Source organism: Hemiscyllium ocellatum, chromosome 7 (assembly GCF_020745735.1).
Source record: "Hemiscyllium ocellatum isolate sHemOce1 chromosome 7, sHemOce1.pat.X.cur, whole genome shotgun sequence".
Lineage (NCBI taxonomy): Eukaryota > Metazoa > Chordata > Chondrichthyes > Orectolobiformes > Hemiscylliidae > Hemiscyllium > Hemiscyllium ocellatum.
Genome location: NC_083407.1, coordinates 113,322,584 through 113,339,343, shown reverse-complemented (window position 1 = coordinate 113,339,343; position 16,760 = coordinate 113,322,584). Strand labels below are relative to the sequence as shown.

Sequence of the window (16,760 nt, the reverse complement as noted above, 5' to 3'; positions counted from 1 at the left end):
TAAATATTATAAGAATATTTGCTGTTTTCACAAAAGGAGAGCAGTGGCAATCTCCTAAGAACAACAGCTCCTTTATTTAGAAAGGGAATGAGGGATAAGGCACAGGGATATGTATTGACAAAAATGCTGAGTAAGTCAAAAAGGGACATGACACTGGGCTTGATATACTACAAGGGCACTTCAAGAAGTAGGTCACATCTTTCTATATTTCAGGAATCATAAGAAATGGAAATTGAAACCAAGGATTGGAAAGCATTTAATGGCTAACTTTAAAAAAAAATTACGACATAAAGGATAGACTACTGTCAGTCTTAGGAGATGACAAGGTGTTGCTGGCACATTCACATGCTTAGTTAAATTCTGGTCAAACTAAAGCAAGGATATCCAGACATCAAAGAGGACTCCTTTTCAAAACTTTAGTCTATATGTTTTGCAAATTGCTCAAATTCCTCAGTTACCACTACACAGTTCTCACTTCCGTGGCTGCCCTGGGCTGTGAGCAACTTTTTTTTTAAACACCTTTTAAATTCCAGATGAAAGGCATTATCAAAAGCTTAGTCATTGCACAAAGCTCATGTCACAAGGCAATTAGTCCAAAGATTATTCCAGGATAAAATCCTATAACAAACCCTACTTTTTCCCTCCAAAAATAACACTCCCACCTCAATTCAACCTGTCGCTAACACAGACTAACAATACCTACTTACTAACTGTAGACTCCCCTTATTTTGAATCAGACCCTCAAGATATGAAAAATAAACCTCTGCAATAAATCTGCAAACAACAGCTGGAATAAAATGCCTAGGTCAATAATATCCAACCTCCAAAAGCTGTATAACAGATGCTATTTTAAAAATATATCTCAAATTAGAGATTTCATCTTGAAGGCTGGCAAGATTTGAGTGGATAGAGGAAAGGTTTCTCATACAATACATTGCGTATCATCTCAGAAGCTATTAGATTGTGATGAACTATAAAGAGACAGTGTGTTTCCTGCAATGTGCCTGGCTATTGAAGTCAATACTTCCTGAATATACAAAAGGAAAGGATCCCTCCCAGACTCAAGGTTGCATACACCACATGTCTGTCAACAAGGTGCATGCAAACCCTGCAACACAGTGAGCCCATCTCTCACTCACACAAATGTATGAGTGCCTTCACTGAGTACCTGCAGTTAGAACATGCACTCGGTGAATACACAATCCAAGAAATCTGGTAGAAATTAATACAATTTAAAAGAAATCAGGACCTGGTGACTCATTGCCAATCTCTTCATTCTAATTAATAGGATGAGACATGTATTTTATCAAACAGCATGTAAAAACAGCATTTATAAACTGATCCTCACCATAGGAACAGGAGTTGGTCTATCAGCTCTTCAGGCCTGTTATGCCATTTAATTAAATCACAGTTGATCTGTACTCACTGCATCTTCCCTTAATTGGGTAAATATCAATTCAGATAATGAGTTAATGAGCTTAGAATGCTTTAACCATCTGAGGAAGAAACACTTTTAGTGATCGATAGGGAGGCAAGAATGTAGGCAAACTTCATACTCAGGGTTAGAGTTCCCACATTTCTTAACCTTTATAATCAAGGGTAGTTTCAACATTATAATACAAAACTTGCTTTGTTCAATAAATAGTGAAATTCATCAATTTGTTTCCAATATGAACATCCTCCAAATAAAAGTTGGAAGTAGTGGAAAGGGAAGGTGGGATGTAGAAGTGTAGAGACAGACTTTACATTTTGAAAAGCTGCAAAGATTTCCTCACTCCCCAAGGACATTACGCATTTTGACATATTAGCCAATTGCAAAAACAAACATCTTAAATTTTCAACATTTGGATTTAAAATTGTGGCTGAAAGCCAAGACAGAAAAAAATTATAACCTCCATTAGGACTCAACACATTGAATAGTTTCAAGCAGAAGCACAATAATGAGCATCAATAAAGGCAGTGGGGACAGGCAAAATATTATTTAGCAACAACGACGCACAAACTGAGTTTATAATGGTGTCTGATTACAGTGGAGGATGTGAAAGGTCAAAGGGGGCACAGAGTATGAAAAGCTTTAATATTGTTTCATTCACCATCGCATAGCTTCCATTTCTAGTACTGCTAATGTCTTAACACAGACATAACAGCAATATTTCAGAAAGTATAATGACCTATTTGAAAGATCTCCACTTTATCTGGTTAAGCTTTCTCATGTGAAATTGGCCAATGATACAGCAAATATACATGAGCACAAAAAAAATGAGGAAAATTTCCTGAGAACAGAACTACTGTTGCACTCAAGTGTTGCACTAGTGTAAAGCAGGCTTTCAATTGCCTTTGATTAACTTGGAAATATTAACCTTGTATATAATATATATATAATCTTTATTTAAATGTAAACAGAACAGGAACCATTAAAAGATAAGGCTCCACAAAGGAGGGGGGAAAATAGTGACAGTCCTTTCAAGTAAAATTTTGTCCAATTGCCTTGCTCAAACTTGTGACCTTCCACAGATCAGTCCTTGCCTAAATGGGAGAGCATGCACATTTAAAGTACAGTATGTCAAACATCATACGCCATAGCAGAACCACCTCCCATTGTGAAAAGGTCTACACTCTGCTATTGGAAGGCAATTAGTAAATTTTGCTGTTGAGTTAATTGGAAACCCTACATCCCCTGCCCCCAGCCCACCTTTGCCTGTACCCTGGGCCTGAAACCTTATTGCCAAGTTGTAGAGCTGCAGATATGTGAATTTGTTGTAGGTCTTCCCAGCGAAGGCCTGCTTCACCGGATCATTTCTCCAACTCTTCTGTCTGCGCTGACTGCTGGTGAACTGAAGGCTGCAGGTGGCCCATACAGGTTCCTCTTGAAATTCTATCTTGCTCCATGTGTGTTGGCAGAGGGATAGGTTGTGCCAGTGATACTGTAGGTATAACTGCGGCAGGAACTATTAGGCCGTGATTGGAGCCCTTCAGAGTAAGGTCTTGCGTGGGCAAGAGTGGCTTCAGAATACTGACCAGACAGAATGCAGAGCCACTTTTAGGGATAAAGTTCACCTTATTTTTATCTGGGCAGAAGAACTGAGGAACTTCATGCAGCTGCTTCGGTCTGGAATAAAGGAAACACAATATTAGTAATAAAAGAAATTAAATTTTACTACAGTCATCAAGGTCAGTTGACAAGCCTGTGGGCACAGCTTATTTTAAGTATAGTCACCAAATGTCAATTTTTCAGCCTTAGAGGATTGTGGATTCAAGTTCTATGCCAGATACTTCAGCACCTAATCTAGGCTACCATTTCAGTGCGATGCTGAAGAATACTGAAGTACAATTATAGTATACTCACTGTTGTAACATAGAAAACACAGCAACAGAGAGATAAAGGGGCACTTGATTTGCTTAGAATTCCACTGCACTACTCAGAGGAAAGTTCTGGATGTAGGTTTGCTCACTGAGCTGAAAGGTTCGTTTTCAGACGTTTCACCACCATACTAGGTAACATCATTACTGCACCTCCAGATGAAGCACTGGTGGTATGGCCTGATTTCTATTTATGTGTTTAGGTTTCTGTGGGTTGGTGATGTCATTTCCTGTGGTGATGCCATTTCTAGTTCTTTTTCTCAGGGGGTGGTAAATGGGATCCAAGTCAATGTGTTTGTTCATAGAGTTATGGTTGGAATGCCATGCTTCCAGAATTCTCGCGTGTGTCTCTGTTTGGCTTGTCCTAGGATGGATGTTATGCCCCAGTCGAAGTGATGTCCTTCGTCTTCTGTATGTAAAGATACTAGTGAGAGTGGGTCATGTCGTATTGTGGGTAGTTGACGTTCATGTATCCTGGTGGCTGGTTTTTTGCCTGTTTGCCCAACGTAGTGCTTGTTACAGTTCTTGCAAGGTATTTTATTATATGGTAGCATGGTATTCCAACTGGAACTCTATCAACAAACACATTGACTTGGATCCCATTTACCACCCCTGAGAAAAAGAACAGAAAATAGGCAACAGGTTTAGATAGAGGATCTGGATCGGCGCAGGCTTGGAAGGCCAAGGGGCCTGTTCCTCTGCTGTAATTTTCTTTATTCTAATGCAGAACACTATTCTGAAGAAGCTACATTGGACCTGAAATATTATGTCTGCTTTCTCTTCACAGATGCTATCACACCTGTTGAGTTTTCCCAGAACTTTCTAGATGATTAGGGGTTTAGATAGGGTTGACCATGAGAACCTTTTTCCACGTATGAAGTCAGCTATTACGAGGGGGCATAGCTTTAAATTAAGGGGAGGTTGGTATAGGACAGATGTTAGGGGTAGATTCTTTACTCAGCGAGTCATGAGTTCATGGAATGCCCTGCCAGTAACAGTGGTGGACTCTCCCTCTTTATGGGCATTTAAACGGGCATTGGATAGGCATATGGAGGAAAGTGGGCTAGTGTAGGTTAGGTGGGCTTGGATCGGCGCAACATCAAGGGCCAAAGAGCCTGTACTGCGCTGTATCTTTCTATGTTCTATGTTTCTGACTCGCCGAATCCGCAGTTCTTGGTTTTTTTTAAATGAAGATGGGGACATTCTATTAAAATTCTTAGCAGAAGTACACAAGAAAGATGATATGTGAAATGCTGACAATGTGGTGAACTGTTGAGAAATTTTAGAAACTAGATGGTTGTTCCAATGAAGAACGTATCTTTGGCTTGAAGAATGGGGCTCCATAGTGGGCCACTGGTACCATCTTGGTTCATTGCTGGCCTTCTTCAAGCCTCCTTCAATGCATATTTCATGCGTATCCAGTTATTCACTTCTTCTTTTACCTCTTCTCATTTTACTCTTAGTTTTACTTTCAATTTTGCCAGGACAAGGCTCAGAACCTCATTCCCAGTGTTCCTAAAGGCTGTTTTCTCTTTCTAACTGTATGTAGTGACTCTTTAAATTCTTGAACTTCTACTCAATCCAACCCACTCATTTGTGTCTCTGTTCATCCAGTACTATGACCCTGGATTAGGAACAGAGAACATTGAGAAAATCAATAGGTCTGGCAGCATCTGTGGGGTGAGAAACAGAATTGATGCTGCAGGTCCAGTTTGACTTTTCTTCAGAGGTCAGGTAAGTAGAAGCATTTAAGTTACTGAACTGTCTAACCCCAGAAGAGAACTAGTTCTAACTAGTAGCGTGTTCTGGAAGGTCATGCTGTTGGATCCAAACGTTTGTTGCCTTAAAATAAATTCTTGGGCAAATTGTCATTTCCTTCAGCTTTCATCGAGCAAATGAGGCAGTCCGCAATGACACAAAAAGCAGAAGACTGCTAAACCCTTGATCTAGATCAGGTACTAGATGCAAGCAACAATACACTGCAAAGGTTAAAGATAGGCAAAGTGGGATGAAAAGATCTGTAGCAGATTTGGGTCTTACAAAAAAAGACAAAATTGGAACTAAAGTAATAGAACATAGAAAAATACAGCGCAGTACAGGCTCTTCGGCCCTTGATGTTGCGCCGATCCAAGCCCACCTAATCTACACTAGCCCACTATCCTCCATATGTCTATCCAATGCCCATTTAAATACCCATAAAGAGGGAGAGTCCACCACTGCTACTGGCAGGGCATTCCCTGAACTCACAACTCGCTGAGTAAACAATCTACCCCTAACATCTGTCCTACACCTACCACCCCTTAATGGATGAACATAACCCAGAAACAATAAAGTGTTTAAGGTATGAAATGGAGCACCATAATGAAATGAACTGTCCAAAGTAGAGAATCATGATTAATTTACAGCATGGAAAGAGACCAACTGGCGTACTGTGTCTGTCTAAAATTAAATAGACACTCATTCTAATCCCACCTTTCATCTCCTGGTGTGTAGTCTTGCAGGTTACAGCACCTCCAGGTTATTTTTAAAATGAGTTGAGGGTTGCAATCTCAACCATCAAAACCGAGCAGTAAATTCCAGACATACACCGCCCTCTGGGTGCACAATATCTTTCTCATAGTCCTTCTAATTCTTCGACCAATTACTTTAAATGTGCCCCCCATAATTAATTCTCTGCACGGGGAAATAGAACTTCCTGCTTAGGGTCCACCCTAAGCTCATAATGTTGCACATCTTAATTAAGTCAGCTCTTCTACATAAGGAAAACAATCCCTGCCAATCCAATCTTTCCTCATTGATGCATTTTCAAGCCCTGGCAACACAGTCTTGTAAATCGCTTTTGTAGCACTACCAGGGCAGTTATGTCCTTCCTGTAATGCAACAAGACCAGAATCGTACACAGAATTCCAACTATTGCTCAGTGTTGCATAAAGTTTCAGCAATATATCTCTTGTACCATACTGTATCCAATGAAGGAAAGCATTCCACATGCTTTACGAACACTATCTACCTGTCAGAGTACCTTCAGGGACTTGTGACATGCACTTCAAGGTCTCTCACTTCCTCTCCCCTCAGGATTCCCATTTATTGTTTACTCCCTAGTTTTGTGTCCCCTCTCAAAAAAAATTACTTCACACTTCTCCAGATTGAATTCCATTTATCACTATTTTGCCCGTTCGACTAAATCTTCAGTTTCCTCAAAAAGACACACAACAAAGAGGATTGTCAGTAAGAGCATGAAGAAGATGCTAAATTCAAATGTCAAATATTGATCACAGGAAGTCCTATGTCCTCTGATGAATTTGTCAGACGTGGACTTCAACTGAACGTAGTAAAAGTCATTGCTTGTATTTCAACTGTTATGCAGGTTAGTCTTTTGCTGTGCTGTAGACCTCGAAGATAGATTGGTTAAATATGATCTTTATTCACTAAGTTATGGGGATCGACACATAGTTTAAGGACTAAAGGAGTTCAACTTGCTTTAGGTTTAGTGAAGACAACACACAGATCACCAAAGGAAGTTGTAATTCCACATAAAATAGCTGATGATCCAGGGTTTAGTGAAAAAAAAAACTTGACACAGTGCATATAAGGCAATTATGTTTAAAGCGTCAGACCTTTAGTTTCCCCAAAGTCTTCCATACATACAACTGTTATTGGATGATAAGAATCAGCGAGAAAAAAAATAACTTCAGGGTTTCACTGAGAACTGGTAATCCCACTTGTTAAAGGTTAACAACCTTATTAAAAGATGTAGGGTCAGTTAATGGGCAGTAAGTGAAAGTTACTGAGATTAAAACCGGGTGAGAGTGTGGACAGTAAGAAAGTACAGTGCAAGGATCGACTGCAAGACCAGAAACAACTCTTCTGTCAGAAAGCGATGACATACTGGGGAAAATCTTGCAGCAGCTGTCCCAGTAGACAATAAAATGGAAGTGAGGCATAACTGTACGGATAAGATAACAGGACAGTCTCAAAACAGAACTTGGTGCCAAAATTCTCATGATAATGGGGGAAGTGGTAGAAGCAGATATAATAAAAGCATGAACAAGCAGGGAACAGGAGGAAATGGACAAGGTACAGGCAGATGGTGTTAGAATGGCATCATGGTCAGCATAGACATGGTCGACCAAAGGACCTGTTCGTGTTCAATATTCTATACATAAATATATTTGAAAATAAACTAACATCAGAGTGGACCCGGAAACTGGTGTTGCGCAAACTTACCTGGGTAGGTTTTTTTTCTATAAAGGCGCGCAGAAGAGGAACCCAAGACACTACTGAGGTAGTGCCTCCCACCCGCCCTCCTCCTCTAACCTAATAATAAGACCCGTTGAGGTAAGCAGGTAAGTGCTGCATTTTGCTTGTTCTATTCTTTAGACCTAATTTTTTTTTAAAGGTTACTTTTAGAGGGATGGCAGTGAAGACAGTGCAATGTTCCTCTTGCAACATGTTTGAGGTGAGGGATGCCATGGTCATCCCTGCTGATTACACTTGCAGGAAGTGCACCCATCTCCAGCTCCTCCAAGACCGTGTCAGGGAACCTGAGCTGGAGTTGGATGAACTTAGGATCATTCGAGAGGCAGAGGGGGTCATAGATCGGAGCTTGAGGGAAGTAGTAACTCCAAAGATTGCAGACAGGTGGGTGACAGTGAGGGGGACTGGGAGGAAGCAGCCAGTGCAGGGACACCCTGCGGCCGTTCCTCTCAAGAACAAGTATACCGTTTTGGATACTTGTGGGGGGGACGACTTACCAGGGGTAAGCAATGGGGTTCAGGCCTCTGGCACGGAGCCTGTCCCCGTTGCTCAGAAGGGAAGGGAGGAGAAGAGCAGAGCAATAGTTATTGGGGACTCAACAGTCCAGGGCACAGATAGGTGGTTTTGTGGGGGTGAGAGAGACTCACGATTGGTATGTTGCCTCCCAGGTGCAAGGGTACGTGATGTCTTTGATCGTATTTTCCGGGTCCTTAAGGGGGAGGGGGAGCAGCCACATTGGCGCCAACAACATAGGTAGGAAGAGGGATGAGGATGTTAGGCAGGCTTTCAGGGAGCTAGGTTGGAAGCTCAGAGTTAGAACAAACAGAGTTGTTATCTCTGGTTTGTTACCTGTGCCACGTGATAGAGAGTCAAGGAATAGAGAGAGAGAACAGTTAAATGTGTGGCTACAGGGATGGTGCAGGAGGGAGGGATTCCGGTATCTGGTTAACTGGGGTTCTTTCTGGGGAAGGTGGGACCTCTATAAACAGGATGGTTTACACCTGAACCTGAGGGGCACCAGTATCCTTGGGGGGAGGTTTGCTAGTGCTCTTTGGGGGGATTTAAAATAACTCTGCAGGGGCATGGGAACCTAGACTGTAGCTTTAGGGTGCAGGACCTGGAGTGTAGGGAGGTTAGGAACATGGCATCAATCTCGAAGGAGGGTGCCTGTAAACAGGAAAGTGGCTTGAAGTGTGTATACTTCAATGCGAGAAGTATACGAAATAAGGTAGGTGAACTTGCAGCGTGGGTTGGTACCTGGGATTTCGATGTTGTGGCTATTACGGAGACATGGGTAGAACAACAATGGTCCCAAAACAGATCCTTGCGGAACACCGCTTCGGGACTTGGAGGAGGGGCTAGAAGGTTGGGTGAGCAAGTTTGCGGATGATACAAAAGTCGGAGGAGCTTTTGACAGTGAAGAAGGATGTGGCAGGTTACAGCGGGATATAGATAAGCTGCAGAGCTGGGCAGAAAGGTGGCAAATGGAGTTCAATGTAGCTAAGTGTGAAGTCATTCACTTTGGTAAGAGTAACAAGAAGATGGAGTACTGGGCTAATGGTCGGATATTTGGTAGTGTGGATGAGCAGAGAGATCTTGGTGTCCATGTACACAGATCTCTGAAAGTTGCCACCCAGGTAAATAGTGCTGTGAAGAAGGCATATAGTGTACTGGCTTTTATTGGTAGAGGAATTGAGTTCCGGAGTCCTGAGGTCATGTTGCAGTTGTATAAGACTCTGGTGCGGCCGCATCTGGAGTATTGTGTGCAGTTTTTGTCACCTTACTATAGGAAGGATGTGGAGGCACTGGAACGGGTGCAGAGGAGGTTTACCAGGATGTTGCCTGGCATGGTAGGAAGCTCGTATGAGGAAAGGCTGAGGCACTTGGGGCTGTTTTCATTGGAGAAAAGAAGGTTTAGGGGTGACTTGATAGAGGTGTACAAGATGATTAGGGGTTTAGATAGGGTTGACCATGAGAACCTTTTTCCACGTATGGAGTCAGCTATTACGAGGGGGCATAGCTTTAAATTAAGGGCTGGTAGGTATAGGACAGATGTTAGGGGTAGATTCTTTACTCAGCGAGTCGTGAGTTCATGGAATGCCCTGCCAGTAGCAGTGGTGGACTCTCCCTCTTTATGGGCATTTAAACAGGCATTGAATAGGCATATGGAGGACAGTGGACTAGTGTAGGTTAGGTGAGCTTGGATCGGCGCAACATCGAGGGCCAAAGGGCCTGTACTGCGCTGTATTTTTCTACGTTCTATGTTCTAACAGGAAAGAAATACGGAGTTAGATAGATAGAGTATGAAGTTTATGCTGAAGTACCAGAGTATATTTGCAAAGCCAAGACATATAAGGCTATGAGACAAAGGTGAGGACTGTAGATGCTAGAAATTAGAGGCGAGAGAGTGGCGCTGGAAAAGCACAGCAGGTCAGACAGCATCTAATAAGCAGGAGAACTGACGTTTTGGACAAAAGCCCGAAAGCTCCTGATGAAGGGCTTTTGCCCAAAACGTCAATTCGCCTGCTCCTTGGATGCTGCCTGACCTGCTGTGCTTTTCCAGCACACTCTCGGATATAAGGCTATCAGCCAAGTGCTGGAAAATGCGATTTGAATAGTCAGGTGCTTGTTTTTGACTGGTGCAGACTCAATGGGCTGAAGGGCCTTTTTCCATGCTATAGACCTCTATGAATCTATAATAGGTGATCAGTCTTGCCATATGGGTCTTAGTAGAGAAAGTGAGGACTGCAGATGCTGGAGATCAGAGCTGAAAATGTGTTGCTGGAAAGATTAGTTTAGAAACAGGCCCTTCAGCCCAACAAGTCCACACCGACCCGCCGAAGCGCAACCCACCCATACCCCCACATTTACCCCTTACCTAACACTACGAGCAATTTAGCATGGCCAATTCACCTGACCCGCACATCTTTGGACTGTGGGAGGAAACCGGAGCACCCAGAGGAAACCCACGCAGACACGGGGAGAACGTGCAAACTCCACACAGTCAGTCGCCTGAGTCGGGAATTGAACCCGGGTCTCAGGCGCTGTGAGGCAGCAGTGCTAACCACTGTGCCACCGTGCTGCCCACAAAAGTGCAGCAGGTCAGGCAACATCCAAGGAACAGGAGAATCGACGTTTCGGGCATAAGCCCTTCCAAATCCACCTATTTTTAAGACTTTTGAGGCTAAAGTGAGGGCACTTCTGGAGAATTTGAAAAGCAAGTCAGTGTTATTAGAATCTTTAAAATCTTTTAGCAGACAATTTTTATAAGACATGGCAGCCCTACTTGAGTTATTTGGATATAGATTTGTCAGTTATCTTAACTAGGGCAATTGCTTAATCAGGATGATTAGATTTGTCAAGCCCTGGGCCCTGGAGGGGGTCTCCCGAGTTAATACGAATATGTATACAATGCACCTGTTCCTTTGTTTGGGAGCTTTGCGCCAAGCATAGCTGTTCTGTTTTTTGTGGGTTTTTTTGGGGGGTTTTTTGCTTTTTTTTTGGTATTGCTTTGCACAGTGTTAGGGTTTGCTTTGTATTATAGGGTTGGTTAGTAGTTAGTAGATAGTAGCTGTATTGTAATTTGTGTTTGTTTTCTTTTTATTATACTGATATTTGTTATTGATTGTTTTTATCAATAATTTTATATATTTGTAAAGTTAAAAAGAATTTGCGAATAAATATATATACAAAAAAAAACTCTTTTTAGCTGTTTGGTCACATACATGGGAGCAGATGTCAACCTAATAAGAATGACACTTCTGTGGGATTATGTTTTTCAGAGAAAATATCCGAAACTCCCAGAGAAGTAGCAAGAGAAGGAAACTAAGCAAATATGGCCCTGGGCCAAATGATATGTCCAGACTACAGCATATTTTGGTGAGATGTGCTTTGTTTGAAAGCAGCTAGTTTTCAGCTATAAGCAGATCCTGCAATTTATTTCTGGTACCATAAAAGAAAAACTTCAGCCATCTGCAAGATATTGATGTTTTCCAATATGGTAGAAAACACTGAGGCAGAATAAGAGAGAAATGTGTTGTGAATTTTAAACACAAAATTTAAAATTGGGAACTAGTTCCGTGAGGTTTCTAAATGTTTTGGTTCAGGTATTCAGATATTCTATGTAAATTAGAAATAATTTGACATCAAGAACTCTATTTCGTCCTTTACTGCCATTCATGTTAATCATATTAGGTCATCACAGTTACTTAAGGATGAAGTTCCATTGTCCCAGAGGACCTTAGGGCTGCTTTCTCATTAGAAAGAGATGACCAGCAATAGTTTAACCCAAGAGTTACCACTCCTCAGACTAGAAGAGAGAAGGAGACTCCTTCATGATAAGCTCAGCTAGTGCAAGAATTGAACTCACGTTTGCATCACACTTGCATCCTGAAGAAGGGCTCATGCCCGAAACGTTGATTCTCCTGCTCCTTGGATGCTGCCTGACCTGCTGCGCTTTTCCAGCAACACATTTTCAGATCACACTTGCATCACAAACTAACCATCTGAGCTAACCACCCCCCCTTTTAAGTCATCACAGAAAAGTGATACCTAATGGGACACAGCAATTTCAAACATGATTAATCATGTTAAACTCGTTGCACACTCAGACTAGACCAAATGAAATTTAAAACTGGTTGAGTACAAAATCAAGTTGTCATTCTTGGATTGCCAAAAGATAGGTACTTTTAATAATCATAGAATCCTTACCGTGTGGAAACAGGCCATTTGCCCGACGTTTCGGGCATAAGCCCTCCTGAAGAAGGGCTTATGCCCAAAACGTCGATTCTCCTGTTCCTTGGATGCTGCCTGACCTGCTGCGCTTTTCCAGCAACACATTTTCAGCTCTGATCTCCAGCACCTGCAGTCCTCACTTTCTCCTCCATTTGCCAAACAAGTCCACACCGACCCTCCAAAGAGCAATTCACCCAGACCCACACCTCTATTATTCTACATTTCCCCTGATGAATGCACCTAACCCACACATCATTGAACGCTATGGACAATTTAGCATGGCCAATTCACCTAACCTGCACATCTTTGGACTGTGGGAGGAAACTGGAGCACCTGGAGGAAACCCACGCAGACACAGGGAGAACGTGCAAACTCCATACAGATAGTTGCCCAAAGCTGGAATCAAACCTGCATCCTGGCGCTGTGAGGGACCCTGTGTTTCACATGCTGATGTTTATGATGGGTTTTGAAGTGGAGTTGGTTTCATAACAGTTGGCAATGAGAAATGCTGCCCTTTTGCTTTGAAACTAAGCAAATTAAAGAACTACAGAGAGAGCTAGCCATGTGGATAGAACTGGCCCAAAGGTAGAAGACAGAGTGTTCCTTTTCAGACTGGAGGCCTGTGACCAATGGAGTGCCACGAGGATTGGTGCTGGGTCCACTACTTTTCATCATTTATATAAATGGGTGATGTGAACGTAGTTAGTAAGTTTGTAGATGACACAAAAATTGGAGGTTTAGTGGACAGTGAAGAAGGTTACCTTCAGAGTACAATGGGATCTTGATCAGATGGGCCAATGGGCTGAAAAGTGGCTGATGGAGTTTAATTTAGATAAATGCGAGGTGCTGCATTTTGGAAAAGCGAATTTTAGCAGGACTTATACACTTAATGATAAGGTCCTAGGATTGTTGCTGAACAAAGTGACCTTGGAGTGCAGGTTCATAGTTCCTTGAAACTAGAATTGCAGGTAAATAGGAGAGTGAAGGTGGCATTTGGTATGCTTTCCTTTATTGGTCATGAGCATAGGAATTGGGAGGTCATGTTGCGGCTGTACAGGACATTGGTTCGGCCACATTTGGAATATTGCGTACAATTCTGGTCTCCTTCTTATTGGAAGGATGATATGAAACTTGAAAGAGTTCAGAAAAGATTTACAAGAATGTTGCCAGGGTTGGAGGATTTGAGCGATAGGGAGAGGTTAAATAGGCTGGGGCTGTTTTCCCTTGAGTATCAGAGGCTGAGGAGTGACTTAACAGAGATTTATAAAGTCATGAGGGGCATGGATAGGATAAATAGACAAAGTCTTATCCCTGGGGTGGCAGAGTCCAGAACTAGATGGCATAGATTTAGGGTGAGAGGGGAAAGATATAAAAGTAACCTCAGGGGCAGCGTTTGCAAGCAGAGGGTGGTGCGTGTATGAAATGAGCTGCCAGAGGAAGTGGCAGAGGCTAGTACAATTGCAGCATTTAACAGGCATTTGGATGGGTACATGAATAGAAAGGATTGAGGGATATTGGCCAAGTGTTGGCAAATGGGACTAGATTAGGTTAGGATACCTGGTCGGCATGGACAAGTTGGACTGTACATCTCTATAACTCTAATTAATTGAGAAGATTCTGAGAGCTAAGATAGACTTGCTCTTGGAAAGACATGGGGTTGATTAGGAATAGTCAGCATGGCTGTGTGCGTGGGAGATCATGCTTCACAAATTTGTTAGAGTTCTTTGAGGTGGTGACCAGGAAGGTTGACAAGGGCAGGGCAATAGACAAGGTCTTAATGGATTTCACATTGGCCTTTGATAAGGCTCCACATGGTAGGCTGCACTGGAAGGTTAATCACATGGAATCCAGGGAAAGCTGGCAAACTGGATATACAATTGGCTTGATAGTAAGAAGCAGATGATAATAGTGGAAGGATGCTTGTTGGACTGGAGGCCTGTGACTAGTAGAGTGACTCAGGGGTTGGTGCTGGCCCATTGCTGTTCATTATCTATATCAATGATTTGGATGAGAACGTACAAGGCATGATTATTAAATTTGCAAATGACACTAAAATAGCGGGCAACATGGCCAGTGAGGAAGATTATCAGAAATTGCAGCAGACCCTTGATCAGCTCGGGAAGTCAGCCAAAAAATGGCAAATGGAGTTTAATATAAGTAAGTGTGAGATCTTGCTTTTTGCAAAGTCAAATCAAGGTAGGAGTTTCATGGTGAATAGTAGGGCCTTAAGGAGTGTAGTGGGAACAGAGAGATCTTGGAGGCCAGGTGCATGGTTCTCTGAAAGTGGAGCCACAGGTAGACCGGGCAGTGAAGGAGGCTTTTGGCACACTGGCCTTCAACTATAGTTGCTGGGACGTTATGTTGCAGTTATACAGGACATTCGTGAGGCCGGACTTGAAGTACTGTAATCAGTTTTGGTCATCTTGCAATCGGATGGATGTCATGAAACTGGAAAGAGTTGAGAAGAAATTTACAAGGATGTTGCCAGGACTCAAGGGTCTGAGTTATATGGAGAGATTGGACAAGCTAGGACTCTTTCCTTTACAGCGTAGGAGAATGAGCGGGGATCTTATAGAGATGTATAAGATCAGGAGAGGCTTGGATAGGGTGAATGCACTCAGTCTTTTTCCCAGGGTTGGGGAATCAATCACTAGAGGGCATCAGTTTAAGGTGAGAGGGGAAAGAATAAAAGAAAGCCTGAGGGGAAACTTCTTTACACAGAGTTGGTATGCATATGAAATTAGCTGCCAGTGGAAGTGGTTGAGGCGGATACACTAACAACATTTAAAAGGCATTTGGACATTGATGAACATTTTGGTCTGCATAGACTAGTCTGGGCCAAAGGACCTGTCTCCGTGTTGTAATATTCTATAATTGTTCAATGTACTTCAGCTGCCGAATTGAAATGGGACTGTGTCTAGAATGTGTTGAGAGATTTTGTTCAACAGGCAGACTGAAGGTAAAATGCTCATTGAATGTTGTGAGCTAATTGTGCAATACAAGATTATGAACACTCTACAAAAAGCATGACTGAGGAAAGGTCTCAGATTAATTTAACTGGATTGTTATAAAAGGTTGAGGAGAAAGAAAAACTCTAAAATGAAATGGGATGGAAGGGAGCACAGACGGAAGTTGGCAACCAACTGATAATGTTCCAAAGAGAAAAAGTGGGCATGAAAGAATTGTTAAGGGAACTAAAGGAAGGGCACTTCAAGTCTCATTCTGCACAGAATACAGATGTCTTTAACTTAATTTGTTTTGAAATATGGTTTGGCATATAAACTGATTTTTATTCAAAGATAGAAGAGAAGCCGTTAATTGCATATTAGTTGTGCTTTTTAGTTAGGTAAATGATTACCAAATTCTATTCTTAATTGAACATAGTTTCCTTTAGTGACAGATCAATAAGCATGGGTACTTAGTCCATTGGTCTAAGTGACAGATTGATAAAAAGATGGGTAACTTCCCTCAATTATTTCCCCCAGTGACAGTACAAGAACCAGTCCTTAATTCTGTATTATAGCTCAAAATGTCCTCTGCAGAATGAGAGCTGGAAAGGTCAGCTGGATGAATTGCAAGCTAACACCCAGCAATATCAATAACACAAGCAAGCAACCCAAAAATTTCAATGAAACATAATTTCAACATTGACAATTGACCATTCCTAGTGGCAGCAGCTTTGAATAAATTAGACAACCTAACGAGGGAATTTACATACCACTGCCAATATACTAAGTTCTCAGATAAAAGAGCAAAAATAAAGGAGGTCTGAATAATTAATGGTTTATTTTACAAAGATCCTGACACCTGCTATCTGGCCAATAGATATTCAACTTGCTGTGAAAATTTGATTGAAGAATGACATTTTAAGCCACGTGCAATTCTCAAGAGAAGAGCAGGCAGTTTTAAATGAGCAAAGAATAAAAGCACATCAGAAAGAATAATCACAGGATAACCCACGCTTTTTGATGGCTACCGCCCAGTAGGAATATAGATCAACCACTACGGATACAAACAAAGTGGCCAGGAATGCATGGAATCAATATCGACTGTCCGATGATTCTGAGAAGTCTCATACTTACGAAGTTTCCTCAAAGGCTTTCACCCTCTCACAGCCTTCTGGTGGTTCCCGTTTGAAGTCATAACTGTTGTTCGGCTTCGGAGAGGAGGCATATTTAGGTAATGGAGAGCTAGTTCCACTTTCTGCAATGAGGAGAATCAAGATTCAGGACTGATATAGTCAAGCCTCCTGCAACTTGAAGTTAGAAATTTCAACTGAACTGTTGCAGTTTATGTGTTAAAAATCACAACACCAGGTTATAATCCACCAGGTTATTTAGAAATACAAGCTTTTCGGACTTCTGCTCCTTCGTCAGCTCCAAAAGCTTGTACTTCCAAATAAACCTGTT

General features: G+C 42.0%; 1 protein-coding gene across 2 annotated transcripts in view; it reads right to left on the bottom strand.

The window, feature by feature from the left end:
- Positions 1–1,962: 1,962 nt before the first annotated feature.
- fam117bb (family with sequence similarity 117 member Bb) overlaps positions 1,963–16,760 on the bottom strand; it is a 226,590-nt gene continuing 211,792 nt past the window's right edge. For both annotated transcript variants that reach the window (XM_060828106.1, XM_060828107.1), the window contains 2 exons: positions 16,434–16,554; positions 1,963–3,109 (listed from right to left, as the gene is read on the bottom strand). In XM_060828106.1, the coding sequence (XP_060684089.1) occupies positions 2,794–3,109; positions 16,434–16,554 (437 nt within the window). In that variant the 3' untranslated portion in view covers positions 1,963–2,793. The remainder of the gene's footprint in view (positions 3,110–16,433; positions 16,555–16,760) is intronic.